General features: G+C 36.9%; 2 protein-coding genes across 8 annotated transcripts in view; one reads left to right on the plus strand and one right to left on the minus strand.

Moving 5' to 3' along the window:
* Nucleotides 1-20,290, plus strand: part of LOC139935796 (uncharacterized) — a 144,074-nt gene that overhangs the window by 121,115 nt on the left and 2,669 nt on the right. The window lies entirely within an intron of this gene.
* The window catches only part of LOC139935792 (dachshund homolog 1-like), an 80,128-nt gene that overhangs the window by 7,591 nt on the left and 52,247 nt on the right, over nt 1-20,290 (minus strand). For 3 of the 7 annotated variants that reach the window (XM_071930381.1, XM_071930383.1, XM_071930380.1), the window contains exons 3-9: nt 14,854-14,910; nt 11,996-12,400; nt 11,069-11,152; nt 7,755-8,033; nt 7,157-7,240; nt 2,266-2,433; nt 1,597-1,734 (exon numbers count right to left, since the gene is read on the minus strand). In XM_071930381.1, the coding sequence (XP_071786482.1) occupies nt 1,597-1,734; nt 2,266-2,433; nt 7,157-7,240; nt 7,755-8,033; nt 11,069-11,152; nt 11,996-12,400; nt 14,854-14,910 (1,215 nt within the window). The remainder of the gene's footprint in view (nt 1-1,596; nt 1,735-2,265; nt 2,434-7,156; nt 7,241-7,754; nt 8,034-11,068; nt 11,153-11,995; nt 12,401-14,853; nt 14,911-20,290) is intronic. The other 4 variants (XM_071930385.1, XM_071930384.1, XM_071930386.1 and 1 more) reach the window with 3 other exon arrangements.

Consider the following 20,290-nt stretch of genomic DNA (forward strand, 5'->3'; position numbering starts at 1 on the left):
TTCCTATAAGATTCTTATAGGTTTTTCATCACTTCTTTGATTCCTAAAAGATTCTTATAGGTTTTTCATCACTTCTTTGATTCCTATAAGATTCTTATAGGTTTTTCATCACTTCTTTTATTCCTATAAGATTTTTATAGATTTTTCATCTCTTCTTTGATTCCTATAAGATTCTTATAGGGTTTTTGTGTAAGGGTTTGCATAGGTGTGAAAGCAATGAAAAGCAATGGATGGTATGGAAGAAACCACTCGGTGATGTCATCATTTGATTGAACATCACTGTATCCTAACATGACATCATTGAAACCATCCCACTTAGAGCAACCTTGTTCCCAGGGGTGATCGATCTCGTCGCACCATTTTTTCCCAGCATGCCTTGCTCGATCATAACCCCTGGAAGTGTAACTCCAAAATATCCAAATATAAGGAATATTACAATTAGTCCTGTGGTTGATCCGTTCTGTGTTGAGCATTAGTCGCACACACACTGGATGCGCTGTGTGTAATAAAGTCATAAACTTGCCTTGGCGTTCAGTGTTGCGAAAAAGAAAAAAAAGTGAACACGTACATCTTTATACGCACGTGTTCGGCGTATAGAGCTTTTTGGAGACGCATGGCGTTTCAATTTTTGCGCGTATATGATAGCCAATCAAAGACACGGATCGGAGTATCCCTCCCAGGGGTTAGAGACGTACACAGAGCTAGCAAGATACGGCGCGCTGCCCATGGTAGCGAGGTTGCACTTAGAGTACCTCATATACTAATCAAGTACACTGGCTTCTTTTGTGGCAAATAAAAATGGATAGATAAGAACACTGCATGCATACAAAGCAAACAACCACAGGTGAAAATTCCAGTTGAACAGTCAACTAGTTTCAACTGGAATTAACTGGTGTCCAACTGGTACCTGTTAGATTCAACTGGTAGCTCAACTGGTTGCAAAAAAACCCAGTTGAAACCAGTTGAAGGAAGTGGTTGCCAACTGGTTATATTGCGGCATTGAGGAACCAGTTTAAACCAGTTATCAATTCCCAGTTCAACTGGAGCAGTTGGGACCAGTTCTAGTTGAAGTGGTTTCAACTGGGACTTTCACCTGGGATGTGTGACAAATCAAGCTAAGTTCTCTCTGATAAACGTAAGAAGTGTAAAGCCATGGCCTAGTCTTAAAGACAGTGGACACTATTGGTAATTGTCAAAGACCAGTCTTCTCACTTGCTGTATCTCAACATATGCATAAAATAACAAACCGGTGAAAATTTGAGCTTGATTGGTCGTCGAAGTTGCGAGATAACTATGAAAGAAAAAATCAGCCTTGTCACATGAAGTTGTGTGCTTTCAGATGCTTGATTTTGAGACCTCAATTTCTAAACTTGAGGTCTCGAAATCAAATCCGTGGAAAATTACTTCTTTCTCGAAAACTACTCCACTTCAGAGGGAGCCATTTCTCACAATACTTTATAACATCAACCTCTCCCCATTACTCGTTACCAAGTAAGGTTTTATGCTAATAATTATTTTGAGTAATTACCAATAGTGTCCACTGCCTTTAAGGATGGAATATAAGCATTAATGATTGCGCTAAGCAGAGTAACTTACATGCTTGGTCATGTTGGAATGGGACTGCTGATTGTGGTGGTGGACTGAATGAAACTGGACTACCATCGGACCCAGGAGACTTCTTATCTACCTCACTCCGTGCAAGCCTCTCCTTCTCCAGTTCATGTGACAAAGACTCTGTTAAAAGAACATTACAGAATTGGTAAGAACTCGTCTAAGATCACAGATTTATATAAAACTTACATGGTTAATGATTATTAATGCTATATTACTGTACCCAAGTTGCATTGTTTTTATAACAGTATTATGGTGTTCACCATGCACCTTTTTGTCAATAGGGCTTCGATTTATATTTTGCCTATCTATACTGGGGTACTTTTTTTGTGCAATTTTCTTATGATGTGGGCTACAATTATTTTTATCCAGAGGTCGTTGCCACCTACTGCTAGGGCTGAAACATGGTTACCCCTTTGACAGTCCATATGGATGTAGGCTTGGGTATCATCAGTCCGAAGCCTGGCCGATAGAGCAGAAAGCACTACCTCCCCAATTTTACGTAGCAAGTGTCACGACCGGGATTCGAACCCACACTCTGCTGAGCAAACACAAGAGCTTGAATCCGGTGCTCTTAATCGCTATTGCCATGACATGCCACGAGTGTTTGATACTGGCTAGTGCTTCCTGTACCTAGCTTGTTTGAATACGTACCACACTCACCATTGAGCGCTCTGAGTGACTCTGTTGAGTTCTGTCGAGCAATAACAGCAGCTTCAGTCTCTCCTGGCATGCTGAGTCTCTTGCCGTGACTCATCTCAATCTGCTCTTGAAGACGTCTTCTTCCTTTCTTTTCTTTCTTCAATCTTTTCAAGATGATTGCTGGAAGTTAATAAATAAATCAAAAACATCATCATTAATATACATGCATTATAGCAGTTTCATTTACACAAGTCAACATTAAACAGCGATCTGAGCGGAATCTTTTTAACGGAAATGGTATATTAACTTGCTTAACATGTTCACCATTTTATTGTAATTTTGGTTTGTGTACACTTCTGAATCTTAATCGTAATTATCAATTAAAAAATCAGACCCCAACGTAAAGGTTTTGAAAAACTAAAAGCACTTCTGTCGTCGACGGCGCGCGTCAATGGACAATGCCGCTGACGTAATTTGTGGGAGTTTGCTTTGTTATACCTCCGGGCTGCAACAAATCGGCTTTACAAATTGGAGCTCCCAACTATGACGTTTTGAGAGTGATTTTGTAATGGAGCTTTTCGCAAATCTCTCAGAAAAGCGCTGGATAAGGGTATTTGAAATGATTGTTTTTTCTTACACAATTAAAACCTATTTATAATCATATGACTCGATTTCCCTATTCATTGAAAACTTTTTAAATGAAATTCAGCAAAGTTCACGACTTGACATTTTCATTCAAGCAGGTCTTTAAAGTAGTATAGTAGTGATATGGAATAATTAGTAGATTAAATACTCTAATTTAAACTCGTTGACTGGCCTGACACGTGGGTCACAAAAAGCTCATTTCAGTTTCCAATTCTAAATGTTAGTAAATTTAAGTGTCAAAACAACCTGGTGATGTTTTGTAACTATACAAGTGCTATGCTTTCCTCTTAATTCTAAGTTACTATAAATTTTGTTTATTCTTTGACGCCTTAGTACAGCGCATTGAAGCTTTTGTAAAAGACACTTTATAATTGTTATCATTATTTATTACTATTCTCACCACAGCAAAATTCTGTTGTGTTTAAGCGTAATTTGTTGACCTTAACAACTTTTGCATCCGATATCAAGTTAATACTGACCTTAACTTAGTTCTATTTAAAAAAAGAAACACCATAAGTGACCTATTGTATCCATCAGCAACGTAATTAATTTCCACATGGTCTTAAAGACACTGGACACCTTTGGTAATTGTCTAAGACCAGTCTTGCTGTTTCTCAACAAATGCATAAAATAGCAAACCTGTGAAACCTTGAACTTAATTGGTTGTCCAAGTTGCAAAATAATAATGGAAGAATAACACCCTTGATACACAAGTTGTGTGCTTTCAGATGCTCAATTCAACTATTTTAGTGAGAAATTAATTTTGTGTATATTTGGTTTGCGGTAACACCATGTGTGTATCTGTACTTGCCAGGTAGAGTTGTTCTTAGAGAACTGTCTTGCTTTATTCTACTACCGCGGAGTATATAATCGGAGGTTCGGGAGACTTCTCAGTTCTGAAAAGAACTGTCCTGCTTTTTAACTATTACCAGGGCGGATGGTATAGAAATTAGACTGGACTACTACTTTAGCTTATAGGATCGTAATTAACTGTACTGCCGCGGAGTCAGTTCTGAATTGGTCTCAACGTTTCGACTAGCTTGCTCTAGTCATCGTCAGGAGAAAACAATGTTTTATACCATCAACCTCTTCCCATTACTCGTTACCAAGTAAGTTTTTATGCTAAAAATTATTTTGAGTAATAACCAATAGTGTCCACTGTCTTTAACTAACACACGTGACCGCAAGTTGGATCATTTCATTTCAAATGACTCATGAACCAATTTGCAGAAAATATGAACGTGATTCATATTCATTGAGAGCACAATCTCGAAGATGACAGATGATTTAATTCCTTCCAATCTACAGTAAGATACCTGGCTACTATTTTATCCTTTTGGTTTATGGCAACTTGTTTTAGCATTGTACTATCTGGGAGTAGTTATACTAGCACAGATAGAGTACACGAAGCAAGAAGAGATTAAAAACACTGGACATTTCAAAGTCTGATGCCACTCCTGTTAAAGGCACTGGACACTTTCGGTAAACAGTGTTGTCCAAGGCCCACACTTCGTGTATCACAACTTCTATATCAAATAACAAACCTGTGAAAATTTAGACTCAATCGGTCATCGGAGTCGGGAGAAAGTAACGGGAAAACCCACCCTTATTTCGGCACGTTTCGCCGTATCATGACATGTATTTAAAATAAATCCGTAGTTCTCGACAACGAGAATTGATAACCGTTTAATGTTTTCTCGAAAAGTAAAGCATTTCATGGAATAATATTTCAAGAGAAGTCTTTCACCATTACCTTCTGTAAACCCTGTAAGTTATTTGTAAATCTGTGAACTTTTTTTGTTGTTCTGTGCCGAAAGTGTATAATGGCTTTAAAGGCACTGGACACTAATGGTAAATTCTCAAAATAATTGTTAGCATAAAAACTTATTTGGTAAAAGCAATTAGCCTTTTGGAGGTATGGCAGACCCTATAGGAGTGCACTGTTTGGTGTGAGTGTATACAGACAAATGTACCTAAACCTAATAGTGTTGTAGTATTATGACTGCCATATCTCACAAAGGCTTATGGGGAGAGATTGACAGTAAAACGTTGTAAGAACTGGCTTCCTCTGAAGTAACAAAGTTTTTGAGAAAGATGAAATTTCTCACTTAAATATTGAAAGACTTCAGGCCTGAAGCCTTTTTAAGATATCTAAAAGCACACGCTTTGTGCAACAAGAGTGTTTTTTTTTTTTCATTATTCTCTTGCAACTTTGATGACCAATTAAGTCCAAATTCTCACAGGTTTGTTATTTCATGCATATGTTGAGATACATCAAGTGAGAAGACTGGTCTTTGACAATTACCAAAGATGCCTTTAAAGAACAAACGGAAATTCACAATTTGTACGTTTGTAGGTTAAAACATCTTGTCCGAATGGCTTAAGGATCCTTCAAGTCTCTATTCGAATCAGGGCAATGGGCACTGTCAATTTATGTTGTTAATTCTTTCTGACTGTATGTCAACAATTAACTGCCAATCTTAAAAAGCCAGGAACGTCAATAAGCCATATAAACTTCTGACATGTTAAAACGTACTGAAACAATTACTCTTCATCATGTGTGTTATTTGTCACAGGATTTCGGACAAGAAATATCTAGTGTCGTCACGGTGAACCGAGGACAACACATGGAAACTGTTAAAGCCCGCCCTCTATAGTGCCTAGTTGATGGAACACTGTCAGATTCAATGAGTGAGAGACAAAAGCCAGCTTGCGACGGATTTCTGTCTGATACATCCCAGGTGTACCCCTAATCATAATTCTCATAATATCACAGGTATTTACCATTGACTGCTGGTTCTTATTTGTATGATATAGCGATACTTGATTACCAGACACTGGTTTGACCATAAATAACCTCAAAAACAGGAAATTGTCCCAATGTAAGTTTGTTTTACAAAATAGGTTTGTTTCAAACCCAGATGGAAATTTGCCAATGATGAAGAGAAAATCAAGGAACATGGAATAACTTCATTAGTGTATTGTGAACTTGTGAGTGGCAGGTAGATGTAAATAATAAAGGTGATATGTATGCTATTGTAATGGGTTATCTCTTGTAAAACCTATTCAGGAATTCCTAACTTCTTACAATAAGAATGTGCCAAAGTACCTCAGACAATACCATCAGCTTAAAGGCAGTGGACACTATTGGTAATTATTCAAAATAATTATTAGCATGAAACCTTACTTGGTAACGAGTAATGGGGAGAGGTTTTGAGAAAGAAGTAATTTTCCACGAATTTGATTTCAAGACCTCAAGTTTAGTCTTTGAGGTCTCAAATCTATCTGCTTTTCGTCAAGACTCCTTTTAAGACTCACCTTTTTCCAAGTTAAGTCCTTAAGACTTACCTTTTTCACTGTTAATTTCTTTCTAGTGCGCTATCATCTTGATGGAATAGCGCCTTATAAATTTCAATTGTTATGTTATGTTATGATTGCGGTAACACCATGTGTGTATCTACTTGCCAGGTAGATTTTCTTCTTTTGAGAACTTGTCTTACTTTACATTCTACTACAGCCGAGTAGATTTTCAGAATTCGAGAGACTTCTCAGTTCTGTAAAGAACTGTTCAGGGCCCAATTTCATAGAGCTGCTAAGCACAAAAATTTGCTTAGCATGAAATTTCTTCCTTGATAAAAACAGGATTGCCAACCAAATTTCCATTTTTTGCATATTGTTTGTTACTGGTAGGCCTATTCAGCTGTTGTTTGCTTATCCTGAAAATCATGTTGAAATTTGGTTGGTAATCCTGTTTTTATCGAGGAAGAAATTTCATGCTAAGCAAATTTTGGGCTTAGCAAGTTTATGAAGTTTGGCCCTGCTCTTTAACTACAACCTGGGTAGATGTTAGAAAATCTGCCAAGACTATTGCTTTAGCTTATAGTGGATCGTTTTTAACTTCACTACTGTGAAAGTGAGTTCTTAATTGGTCGCAACGTTTCAACAAGCTTGCTCTAGTCATTGTCAGGAGACTCTTACAGTGTAATATATTTGTATTGATAGACAATTTCTTTGTCGAGCTTGCTTATTCTCCATGCCAAAGGCCTACTTTACTTTCCAAGTATTTTTGATGGTTGAAATGACACTTTTATTCATTTCAGTTTTGCAGAATGCTAAAGATATTGCAATTTGGGTTTAAACTGGGATAACAAAGCAAACGCTAGCTGCACAAACAATCATCCGAGCTTACAAAATGCTGCACATTTGTGGCACCTTTCATGATGACATGAAGTATGAAGGGACATATTTAAGTTATTACCTAATCTCTTTTGTTCAGCAATCAATTGTTTCTCCAACGCTTCCCGTAGTTCTCTTTCTCTCAGCAGCTCAAGCCTTAATTCAGCTGTCAATCAAACAAACCATCATATTAGTTATTAAAAAAAACTGCTCAGTATAAAGTCCACTTGATAAACATAAGTTCAAAAATGATTTCAAAACCACTAGGACAAAAAATAGAAATTAAAAAAAGGGGAAAAAAAAACACTTAAAATGCTGGCTTTATTTTCTATTCCAAAATGATTAACATCAAGGGGAAAAAAAGGGAAATAACGAAAAATAAGTGAAGCCTTCTACTTAATTCAATAACAGTAAATAGAATTATGCTTACCAGAATAAGGTTACCAGCCAAACTACCATGTCACATGTTAAATTTGTGACTGGTATCCTGCTCATTTCTGCTTAGCAGACAATTGTTAAGCACTATTTTCTGCTTAAGCAGCTCTATGAAATTTGGCCCTGGTGCTCATCTAAATTTTTTTCTCAAAAATGTTTTCCGGATATTAAATTTGCTTGGGGATATTTTCTGCTAAACAGATTCATGAAATTGGGCCGAGAGTTTTTGACTGATTTGTAATTACCTCTTTCCAGATGGATATGTTTCTCTTGTTGTCTGGCGTTATCGGCAGCGACTTTCAGCAGACCCTGAATATTAGTGAGCAGCGTCTCGATAGATGAGGGTCCATGATGGCTCATAATCTCTCTGGCTGCTGCAGCATGATCCAGAGACAGACTGGTAGAGTTCGTAAGGGGATGAGAATGTACAGAAGAGTGGATTGGTCGTTCCCTTTCCGGTGAGACTGACGGGCAATGTGATGACGATGTTCTAGAACTAGAAATGTCGACAGCCAGCAGACCATCTGTCAAAAAGAAAAATAACTCTGGGTTTCACAGATGAACACAATTAAACAGAATAATGACTGTTCAAACTATTCATTTGTTACGATTGTTAAAAAATCTATATAAAAAAATTTAAAAAATTAAATCTTAAAGTGATGCCCTTAAAGACATTGGACACTATTGGTAATTGTCAAAGACCAGTCTTCTCGCTTGGTGTATCTCAACATATGCAAAAAATAACAAACCTTTGAAAGTTTGAGCTCAATTGGTCGTCAAAATTGCGAGGTACTAATACAAGAAAAAATACTCGTCACACGAACTTGTGTGCTTTCAGATGCTTGATTTTCTAATTCTGAGGTCTCAAAATCAAATTCGTGGAAAATTACTTCTTTCTCAAAAACTACTCCACTTCAGAGGGAGCCGTTTCTCACAATGTTTTACACCACCAACCTCTCCCCATTACTTGTTACCAAGTAAGTTTTTATGCTAATAATTATTTTGAGTAATTACCAATAGTGTCCACTGCCTTAAACTTTTTATTTGTTAAGAATTTTGTAAATCTCATAAAAAAAATAAAACATATGAAAGTAATGCCCTTAACTCAGAAGACTTGTGTTCAAGTTAGTTCCTTGTTTCAAAGATGACCAGAATTTAACTGAAAAATGACTATTCAAACTAAATTTGCTTAGATTTTTACAAATCAGTAACATTTGAAAGTAATACCCTGAACACTTTGGAAATCAGCAGATTTTGTATTCAAGTTTAATCAATTTTTTTTGCCTTTGCGAAAGACTCTGCTAGGGTCGAACGTCAGGCCATTAACTATTTTTTGCAAGATTAAAAGATTTGAATTTTTAAAAACAACACTATTTATAACTTTTAAGAGTAGGAAACATCTGAAAGTAAACACGTCTTCTGAACTCGGCAGACCTGTGTTCAAGTTTAAAACATTCCACTTTTTTACAGCTATTTTTTTAATTTTTAAGAGCACTCTGCTCTTTAAAACCTTCAGCTTGGAGTTTCATCAATATTAAAATAGATATTTTGTTTTCCAAAATGCCAAGATTTTGAACACATGTATTCTTAGAGAGGTGTGTCAGTGGTTGGGGGGGGGGGTGACTTCGTAGAAGCAGACTGTAGTAAGTGAACAAATATCAACAGGAACTACGAGCCTGTATTTTATCCAGCTGGCCCTGATTCCTGTTTCAGACGCTACCAACCTGCTCGGTATTAAAGCCACGCCAACAGGTTTCCACAATAAGTCAGTTTAAAGGAGCAGGGGCCGTGTCAGCCCAATAACAACACAAACACTAAGAGTTTAAGACAGTATGATCCAATCCCATGGGCCCCATGCGCCGCGATAAAAAACTAGCTTTGCGTTAAGGGGGAAATGACAGGCTAAAATCCCTCATCAGTAGCACACTGAGGCCATCGGTTGAAGCACGAGTGACAAGCTAATGCGCACCAATTTCCTGAATTGGCGACTCCTTTCCTCCCACTTAATAGCATTTCTGGTTTAGAGCAATGAAGTATGCAATTTGCCAGTCAAACAACTGCTAAGTGTTTCTCTCTACAAGTCATGTCAGGTATTTATGAAGTCATGGAACGCCACGGTAGCTCTGGAGTGGTGTAATGAGGGCGGGCTACTACAGTTGTAGTCGCCGATAAAAACTTGCTAACTCACTCACAATCGCTTGCCCTTAGGGGGTGTCATGTACAAAAATACACCCTTGTTCCACAAACAATAAAAGGTTTCCTGTTTTTCTGTTGGTTGAACAGCAGTTCCTCCAAGCAGATAACATAGGTGGGTGCTTTTTGACAGATGTTTTCCTGATCTTTTTTGTTTCTTCCAGCCTTGCAAATAATCTTTCTTTCCACAAAGACGCAACTGTCCTTTATCATAACTTCCTCTGGCCTACAAGTGTGTCTGTGCATAAGTGTGTACGTATGATTCTATTTTAGTCACATTAAACTAGTTTTTTTTTTCTAAAAACCTTTACCTTAGACGAATTTATTGCATTATTTTGTGATGTTCATGCAACCTGCTAAAAGCAGCTGAAACTGAGATTGAATAACAATCCTGATGCTTTCAATTTGTTTATGAATATGAGCTAATTTACAAATATTGACTTGTTTTCATTAGTGCCTGGTGTTATGTTAAAGGCAGTGTACACTATTGGTAATTACTCAAAATAATTATTAGCATATACCCTTACTTTGTAACGAGTTATAGGGAGAGGTTGATGGTATAAAACATTGTGAGAAACGGCTCCCTCTGAAGTGATATAGTTTTCGAGAAAGAAGTAATTTTCCACGAATTTGATTTCGAGACCTCAGGTTTAGAATTTTAGGTCTCAAAATCAAGCATCTGAACGCACACAACTTCGTGTGACAAGGGCGTTTTTTTAAATATATTATTATCTCGCAACTTTGATGACCATTTGAGCTCAGATTTTCACAGGTTTGTTATTTTATGCATATGTTGAGATACACCAACTGTGAAGGCTAGTCTTTGTCAATTACCAATAGTGTCCACAGTCTTTAATGCATCAAAACCTTTGAAAAATGTTGTAGGTTTTTTTTTTTTTTAGCCTTTGAAAAAAACTCTGCTTTAAAACGTCAGGCCATCAACTTTTTTTAGAACTTTTCACAATAACTATAATAGGTTTGTGGTAGTAAGAAATGCAGTTTACTCATATGAGAGAATCGTTTTCAAAGTGGAAATTTGTATGAAATCATTGTTTTGGACAGTTTGCCTTTTGAACTTTTACACCAAGCATGAACAAAGTGGAAATCTTAGATCATGCAAATGAGTCGTTATTTTAATCATGGTAAGTTTTATAAATAGATTGTTCTATGGACATTGTTATTTTGATACCGCAGAAAACAAGTTAATATAAAAAAATGAATGTCATAATTTGAATTTTTTTTTCGTAATGATTAGGTGTATTTTTCCTAAACCATTTTAATAACTGCTTGGATTTGGAGCATTCAACAGTGATTAATATTCAAATTGGGTAATATATTAAGCTGATAATGAAATATGGTTTCTTACTGATATGAGCGCTGGTCTTGGAATGATTATTGGCATGAGAATGAACTGATGGTGAGGATGTGGGGATGTCATCTCTGGCGTTAGCTGTAAACAAAAATACAAACAAAGGATAAACAGATTAGAACCAATATCATAAATCGTTGCTTAAAGACACTGGACACTATTGGGAATTGTCAAAGACCAGTATTCTCACTTGGTGTATCTCAACATATGCATAAAATAACAAACCTGTGAATTTGGGCTCAATTGGTCATCAAATTTGCAAGAGAACAATTAAAGAAAAACACCCTTGTTGCACAACTTTGTGGGCTTTCAGATGCATGAGAAAAGTTTTCAGGCCTGAAGTCTTCTTAAATTGGGTGAGAAATCACCTCTTTCTTAAACTTTGTACTTTAGAGGGAGCTGTTCTCACAGTGTTTTATACTATCAACAGCTTCCCATTGCTTGTTACCAAGTCAATTTTTTGCTAACAATTATTTTGAGTAATTACCAGTTTAGTGTCATGTGCATTTAATACTCATCAACCCAATCAAATACTTCCTTTTGGAAACTTGTTTATTCCCTTTTTGTTCCATTAGCTCAAAAGAGGGCTTTCCCATCATAACTTATCAAAACTTTGCCCCCAAATAAAACCATGAAAAAAATTAGGGGTTTTATTAGAAATGATTTTTAAGAACTAAAAACAGGGGCCGATAATGGTGGGCCTTCACATATCTCGTTTAAAGAATCCATTGAAAATAGTTACTAAACTATGATTCCTTAGTAAAAGAAAGTTGTTCCTGACTTGTTTGTGTGCCATTTAAAAAATCCAGAGAAACTAGTGACTAAAATGTGATTACTTAAAAGTTAAAGAAAGTTGTTTTTCTGATTTGTCGGTGTGCCTTATAGTGAGTGGTATTGCAAAGTTTGCCATCGCATAGTGCATACCTAAGCTTTGTTCCATGGCAGCCATTGCTCTCTGATGTTTGGTATCCACTTCTTTAACCTCACCATTAAACTCTGAATCGCCGTGTGGCGACCCCATCCCTCCTCCTCCTCCGCAGGAATGATCAGTCCGCGGCGAGATACTATCTTCATTATCCGTTCCTGGGTGATCGCCGCTACCTGACGACGACTTGCTATTAGGGCTCCCTAGGCTGTTCTGAATTGACGATGCACTACCAATGAAGTTGCCGTTTGTGTAGATAGATGGAGATGAGATGTGATGGGCAGCGAAGGAGCTACTTGCGACAAGTGCAGGGTGTGTAGTCAACAGGTAGGGTGAGTTACCGGCCATCAGGCTCTCGTAACCATTGAAGGGTAGGTGGGCTTTCAAGTTGGCAAGACCAACTCCTGTCGATCAAAACACCACAAAAACAAGGTTATTAATAATAATAATAGTGGCTTCTTATCTAGCATGTATCAAGCCCAGTTCATACTTCCTGTGAATGCGAATCCGATGCGAATTTAATGTGAATTTGACGTCACAACTCTGTTTTCGATGCGATATTCGCAGGAGAGTTGAGCACAACTCAACCCCTGCGAGTTATTCCTTGCGAATTTGTGTTGTCTACATTAGTATCGCATTGGCATTCGCAGGAAGTATGAACCAGGCTTCAGTCAGTGATGCTCAAGGCGCTTTAATATACAGTATTTTACTGCAAGGTATGTGGGACGTAACGCGTGAATTATGAGATCTACTCCTTTTACATAGCACTATGTGATGGTTTACAAGTTGCTGTAGCGCAATATGCTGCCAACCAAACCAGGAACACCGCGGCAAACCCCTTCCCTTTTCGATAAGTGCACTGGGTTCTTTTACGTGCGTTACACAACATTCGGGACCAACAGCTTTACGTCCCATCCAAAGGTGGACAAATACTTGCGTCAGAGATAAAGAAGATTAATTTTGGTTTTACCCATATACACCGATATGTGTTAGCATCGTATACTCAGTACTTTCTAGTGGTCTAGTTGAAGACAGTGCCCTCCAATCACAAAGGTCATGGGTTCGAATGCCACCCGAGTTATATGCCTGTGATTTTTTTTTCACAGAGCTCGGTAAAGTACTGAGGAATAATTCAACTCCTGCGAAATGTTTGCAGCAAAAATGGAGCTGTGATGTCAAAATTCATATCGCATTTGCAGGAAGTATGAACCGGGCTTTAGAATTTGGACTACGACAAAAACAGTGTGTAGTATTTTTATAACTTAGACAGTAACAGACTAGACTTCCGACAAGCTAAATGACTATGCAAAAAGTGAAGGAATGCCCACTATACCATCATGGAATTTGGGACAATCAAGTTTAGTCAATGAATAACAAACGATGAGTCTTTTAACCAAACTGACATAAAAAAAACGTTGATAGAACAATACTGAAACAGATGTCAAAACAATCATATTAACAGCTAAACTGAATTCATCAAGCGATTTTTTTTTTTCAACAAATTTCTTTCTCTGGATTCATGAGTAAATTACAGATTATCTGCAAACCTGCGCCAACTTTCATAGAGCTGCTTAGGCAGAAAATATTGCTTAACAACTCTCTGCTAAGCAGAAATGGGTAGGATACCAATCACAAATAGTTAACATGACTAAACTAGTTTGACTGGTAACCTTATTCTGGTAAGCATAGTTGTTCTGCTTCAACAGCTCTATGAAGAGAAAATGTTTACAGATTGAGCTCAAAACATGTGCCAATCGAATTATGATGATGAAGTGTTTTGTCTTATATACATTTGTAGCCGACTGTTGTAGATAATGAACATTGTTAGTTTTGTTCTTTGGTGTTCAGGTGTGTCAAGTACTGCGTACTTTAGGATATTTTCTTTAAAGGGAATCCTGACATCAAGGGCTTTCAAATTTTGTGAGTTCTTTTAAATGGATGTGTAAACAAAAAAAACTGTTGAAAAAAAGAAAAAAGGTACACTTTATAAAAATGTACATAAAAAAAAATTAGTAGGATTTGAAACTATGCATGGTGGAAATATGATATGGAAAGGTTTGCGGTAGCACCATGTAATGACTATCTCTTAATGAGTTGGGGTGGTTTTGAAAAGAACTGTTTCGATCAACTGGACGTTTCGATCCTTATGCCGAGTTGAAACCAACGGTTCTTTTCAGAACCATCCCAACTCATTTAGAGATAGTCAATACATGGTGTAACCGCAAAGCTTCCATATTATATAACAAACATTCTCATGCTTTTTTAAAACTTAATGAGTTGATATAATATTTGATTTCCTGAATACTACAGGCCTGAAATAACACTGAGGCCCCGGTCTTCAGTTGCCCTGCTCTTGGCCTTTGTGCCCCTTCAAAATTTTCCCATAGACTTTTTAATATGTTTTTTATAAATATATTTTTATATTTATACAATGTTAAAAATTTAATGTGTTTGTAGTTTGCTGGGCACCTCTGAAAAACAGTGTTTCAGGGAAAGGAAAACAAATGGAAATGCCCTTTGGAAAATGAAAATGGCCTTGCCCTTTTAAAGATGAAATTCCAGGCAAGATATGATTCTTCACACTAAAGTATAATGTTAGATCCCCATTAACGACCAAGTCCTTTTCACAAAAACACAAGATCACAGTGTTGAATTACACTGCTACAATGTCTTCGTCGTCGAGTACCTCATATTTAATTATCATCCCTACCAAAGTGTATTGATTGACTGTGCTCATAAGCACTCTACACTCTTAATATTGCCTCCGGCATATGTTACTTTTACAATGACTCTGTATATGACAACCCATCAATCTACTGCTAGGAAAATCAATAATCAATTAGGAAGAAAAACCAACCTGACTGAGTGTGAAGTAGTTGAGTTGATAACATCAATTGTTCACGATGACTAAGAACTAAAGAGTAGGAATATAATTTCATAATTATGACTTTAATGATTGGCTCTACCTTGATAGCACAAAGGATCGGCTAATGATCCAGCTAAACACAAATGGTAGTCGGACAATAAATATGAACGCTACTCTATCCAGGCTGATGGAAAATAAAAAACCAATTATGCTGTTCATCATCGAGCTACGAGTATTGTCATATGGGAACCATGAGGGCGCTAACTCAAGATAGACAAGCTCTCAGGTCAAAACCATAAAAACCGACTTGGGCCTGTTTACGCTTCTCTTTTGAAAGGGCAAAGGCACCAAGGCATTTTCTTTTTGGAAAAGGACACCTTATGTTTGAGGAAATTGTAATTTTCTACTGGAGCATTTTAAGGGCACCAAGGCAATGACCAGGGGGCATGGAGGCATTCGCTTTCATTGCCTCCGTGAAGTATCAGCAATGTCGACTTACTTTTACATGCACAAGCTGAGATGGCAATGGGCAATAACTAGACAATAGCTTATATTGTCTTCAAAAGCATGGACACCATTGGTAATTACTCAAAATAATTATTAGCATAAAACCTTACTTGATAACGAGCAATGGAGAGCTGTTGATAGTATAAAACATTGTGAGAAACGGCTCCCTCTGAAGTGACTTGTTTTTTGAGAAAGAAGTAATTTTTCACGAATTTGATTTCGCGACCTCAGATTCAGAATTTGAGGTCTCGAAGTTAAGCATCTGAAAGCACACAACTTCGTGTGACAAGGGTGTTTTTTCTGTCATTATCATCTCGCAACTTTGACTACCAATTGACATTGTCTAACTTTGTAATGGCCAACCTTATCTCTAAAAATAGTTCATAAATTTCAGGCTAGGGAGTGACCTGCAGACAAGAACCGTAGACCTACTGTGGTATTGCAGCCAAGGAGATGTCCTGTTCCCATAAGATGTCACTGTGATCTCTCTTTTTTTTTATGGGGGGGAAACGTTGGATTTGCAGCATTAATTAACCCGATGGGTCGTTCAGAGTTTCTAACATTTTCCAGGCCACACAGAAAAATAATACTTTCCAAGACTTCCCTCAACTCCTGTCACTATAAGACACCTGAATAGGCGAGGCGAGTCCAGACACAAAAGGAGGGAGGCAATAAGGCGATCACCTCCATGCCCCTTGTCATTGCCTTGATGCCATTGAAATGCTTAAGTAGAAATTTACAACTCATGGGGTGCCCTTTACACCAAAGAGAAAATGCCTTGGTGCCCTTGCCCTTTTCAAAAACGAAGTATACAAGCCTATATTGAGTAGCTTTTTGTACCTTTATCTAGTTAAATACATAGTTTAATGATTTTAAAGTTTTTGTGATGTATTTTGTAAGTTTTAGTATTTTTTATAATGAATCCAACCGTATGTGGTTGCAAATAAAATGAACCTTACCTTATCTAACCTAGCAAAATGTGACTTTTGAGTTCTAGCAACCGATATATTTTGTGTAGCATTTTGCTCCGCTGTATACAAGAGAATTCATTCACTGAATTTTAAGGATTTTCAGGTTTGTTGTGGGGTCTGTAAGTGTAGTTTAACACAAAATACATTCATTGTGTGTAAAATAAATTGACAAATTAATTTCACTCAAAACAACTAGAAAAACTTTTTGTTTTTGTTGCTGTGGGGTTTGTAAGTGTATTCTTAGGTACCGAGTGCTTTAATCACCCCTAGGGGTGTGATGAAGCGCTATATAAGAACCTAGTATTATTATTATTAAAATACATCCATTGTGTGTCAAATATGTGTTCTTAAAAAGGTGTGTTTCATCAAGACGCCAAGTATCCTGTGGGGAAAGCTCATGAAGTCCAATTAAAAACCAACAAATAACTTTCTCTTTGTCGACTTGTGATATTTCGCAGTAGTGTAATCTTGCAACATACTTAGAATAGCAGTGTCCTGCCATGATTCTTGATTGGTTTTTCTGTAGTTTGAAGGATTCCATATCTTCAACATTCCGGTCAGAGTGAGGGTTTTTTAATGTTTGGATATAAATGTTGGCTTATCAGGAGACTAATTATGAGTCGGGATGGCTTACAGGTCAGGCACCCTGGAGAGAACAGTCCAATACCATCTGCTGGTTTAACTCATTCACACGTTTCGTTCCTTTTTTCTCTCATCGAGATTGTTGATCTTTTTGAGATCATTTCATGGAATTCTTATCCCGGGATATAAAGTGCCATTCCAGCCGAGGTCAGATGCTGTGTGCAGGATACCAGGCTGTCATCATCTATTGTTATTGAGCCAATGCATTCATACTTCCAAGGATTTCTACGCCCATTGATTTGTAAAAACAAAATAAATTTGTGTTAAAAAAAAAAAAAACTATAAAAACAAATGCACAAATACCTTAGTAGTAGGTCTGAGTAAAATTATGACAACTTGGTAAGCGTTATTTGATATGCCTACACCCTTTCTAAATAACCTTTGTATTTTTCTTCTTTGATTATTTATTATGGTTTTAACTACTGGGTTTTTCTTTTTGCAGTCAATATTTATATAGAGTATAAAGCTATGACAATACGATAAGTCTTATTTGATATGCCGACACCCCTAATAAATATTGGTGTTTTCGTTTTATTCATTAAGGTTTTAACTTCTTTGCTTTTTTCTTTTAGTCAATTTTGATAAAGTAAAGTTGTGACAATTACAAGCTAAGTCTTATTGGTACGCCTAAACCCTTAATTATCTTGGTATTTTTAGTTTTTTTTTTAAATTATTTGTTACGCTTTTGACTACTTTGTTCTTTTCTGTCAGTCAACTTTGATAAAGTAAAGTTGTGACAACAAAAAGATAAGTCATAGATTTAAGTAATATATTTAAAGGCCCTGACACATTTGGTAGTAGTCAAAGACCAGTATTCTCACTTGGTGTATCCCGACATATGCATAAAATAACAAATTTGTGAAAATTTGGACTCAAATGGTCATCGAATTTGCAAGAGAGTAATGACAGAAAAAAAATACCCTTGTTGCATTACTTTGTGTGCTTTCAGATGCCTAATAATTATTTGGGTTAAAATTACCTTTTTCTAAAAAACTACGCTAAAGGCAGTGGACACTATTGGTAATTACTCAAAATAGTTATCATCATAAAACCTTTCTTGATTACGAGTAATGGGGAGAGGTTGATAGTATAAAACATTGTGAGAAACAGCTCCCTCTGAAGTGACGTAGTTTTCGAAAAAAAGTAATTTTCCCAGAATTTGATTTAGAGACCTCAAGTTTAGAATTTGAGGTCTCAAATTCAAGCATTACAAAGCACACAACTTCGTGTGACAATGGTGTTTTTTTCTTTCATTATTATCTCGCAACTTCGACGACCGATTTTATGCATATGTTGAGATACACCAACTGTGAAGACTAGTCTTTGACAATTACCAATAGTGTCCACTGTCTTTAATTCGGAGGGAACCATTTCTCACAATGTGTTATACTATCAAGAACCTCTCCAGTGCTCGTTACCAAAATAAGTTTTTATGCTAACAATTATTTTGCGATATTACCAATAGTGTCCAGTGCCTTAAAGCTGGTAGAGCTTAGCCCTACACAAACATGTGTAAAAAGTGTTTATAGGCAAGTGTTAATTAAAAGGTGTTACTCTCAGTATTAAAAACCCACTTGCTCTGACAGCGTTACAGATGATGTTCTCAACTAACTAACGGCCCCTTTCACACGAGAGCAATTTAGCAAGGGTCCCTTGCTAAATTGTAGCATGGTTGTAAGATTTTACAAAATGTACCTCGTGTGAAAGGACAACACTTTTTTTCTACTGTCCAAGTTCTCTTGCAAAATCCTGTCAAACATTGCTACATTTTACAACCATGCTAAAATTAAACAAGGTACCCCAGTTACATTGCTGTCGTGTGAATAGCAGTTAACGGTTGGTGAATCAAATTTAAGTCTGACACATTCATTTTTGTTTTCAATGTCCAACTTGATTAAAATGTAGAGTTGTATAAACATTCCTACATGTGTCTTTTCCCAGAATGAAGCATTTGTCCTTAACCACTGAAATCTCCGGATGAGTAATCAGATTACTTAAACAGGAAATCCCTAATGCTTTAATAAATTAACATTGACATCAAATATCTTTGCTGATGGCTTAATCTAACCATTCAACAAATAGAAAAGATATGCATTCTAAAATGTTACCTACACAAAGCCTATTCAATGTGTGCCCTTTCTGATTAGTAAATCCCTAACAGTAGTTTGAATGTGGTTAATTTTTTCAAAAAGTTGGGAGGTGAAATTACTCAAAGCACACAGGTCTTGGATTGATTTCACAAAGAGTTAGGACTAGTCCCAACTTAGAACTAGTCCTAACTTAGGAGTTAAGACTAGTCCTGGGAGATATTAAAAACTTAAGGCTAGTCCTAGGTTAGGACGAGTAACTCGAGATAAGACTAGTCCTAACTCTTTGTGGAATCCACCCCTGGACTAACCATAGAGTAAGGACTAACATAATGAACATGTAGGAACTAAGATGAGACATCTAGAACGAAGTCCTAACTTTATTCTCGGTGACTGCCTTGTAAAGTTTGCTACCCTTTGACCAGTCACCCAAACAGGTATCCCGACACAAATACCTGTTAAACATGATTTCCGCTCTGCGTGGCATAAATCAAGCATAGGTCACTGGCTCAAGTTAGACATGTTTAAGAACATATTGAGAACGAGATTGGCATTGCTCCTGTTGAGTGTTTGTTTTAAGGCCACACATGTGGATATTTATTAATATCCATCATCCTCAAGTGGAAATGTCTGGCCTTCCTGTTGGTCAGTCCTCTACAAATCACTATCTACACTGTCACTCTTTGATTAATGCTGTATTTCCTCAACATTCAAAAAAGTGCAAGACAGGTTCCAGCTTGCCTTAAAAGGTTGTAGAGATGACCCCCCCCCCCCCCAAAAAAAAAAAAAAGGGGGGGGGAAGGTGGATCTCCTTACCTAAATTGTTTCTCAGAAATATTTGATTGATTTTTTTATATATTCTCTTAATGTAAAAGAGTAAAAAAGCACTCTTTGGAGATTCATATAAAGGACAACTCTTTTTCGAGTGGTCTTCCACTCATTTAGATTGAAGTTTGCATCTTGTTGAGTGATTTTTCACTCTGTCCTGGAGTGAAACCCCTCTAAAAGAGTGATATAACAACCACTTTTTTTGAAGAGCCATATGAGGGACAACTCGAAATGTAAAGAGTGGTGTTTTTCACTCTTTTACATTAAGAGAGCATAATTATATTAATCTTTTTGGTTTTATCCATATACACCGATGTGTGATAGCACTGTGCACTCCGAGTACTTTCCTGAGCTCTGTGAAAAAATATATGTACTATTCGGCTGGGATTCGAA

Source organism: Asterias amurensis, chromosome 4 (assembly GCF_032118995.1).
Source record: "Asterias amurensis chromosome 4, ASM3211899v1".
NCBI lineage: Eukaryota > Metazoa > Echinodermata > Asteroidea > Forcipulatida > Asteriidae > Asterias > Asterias amurensis.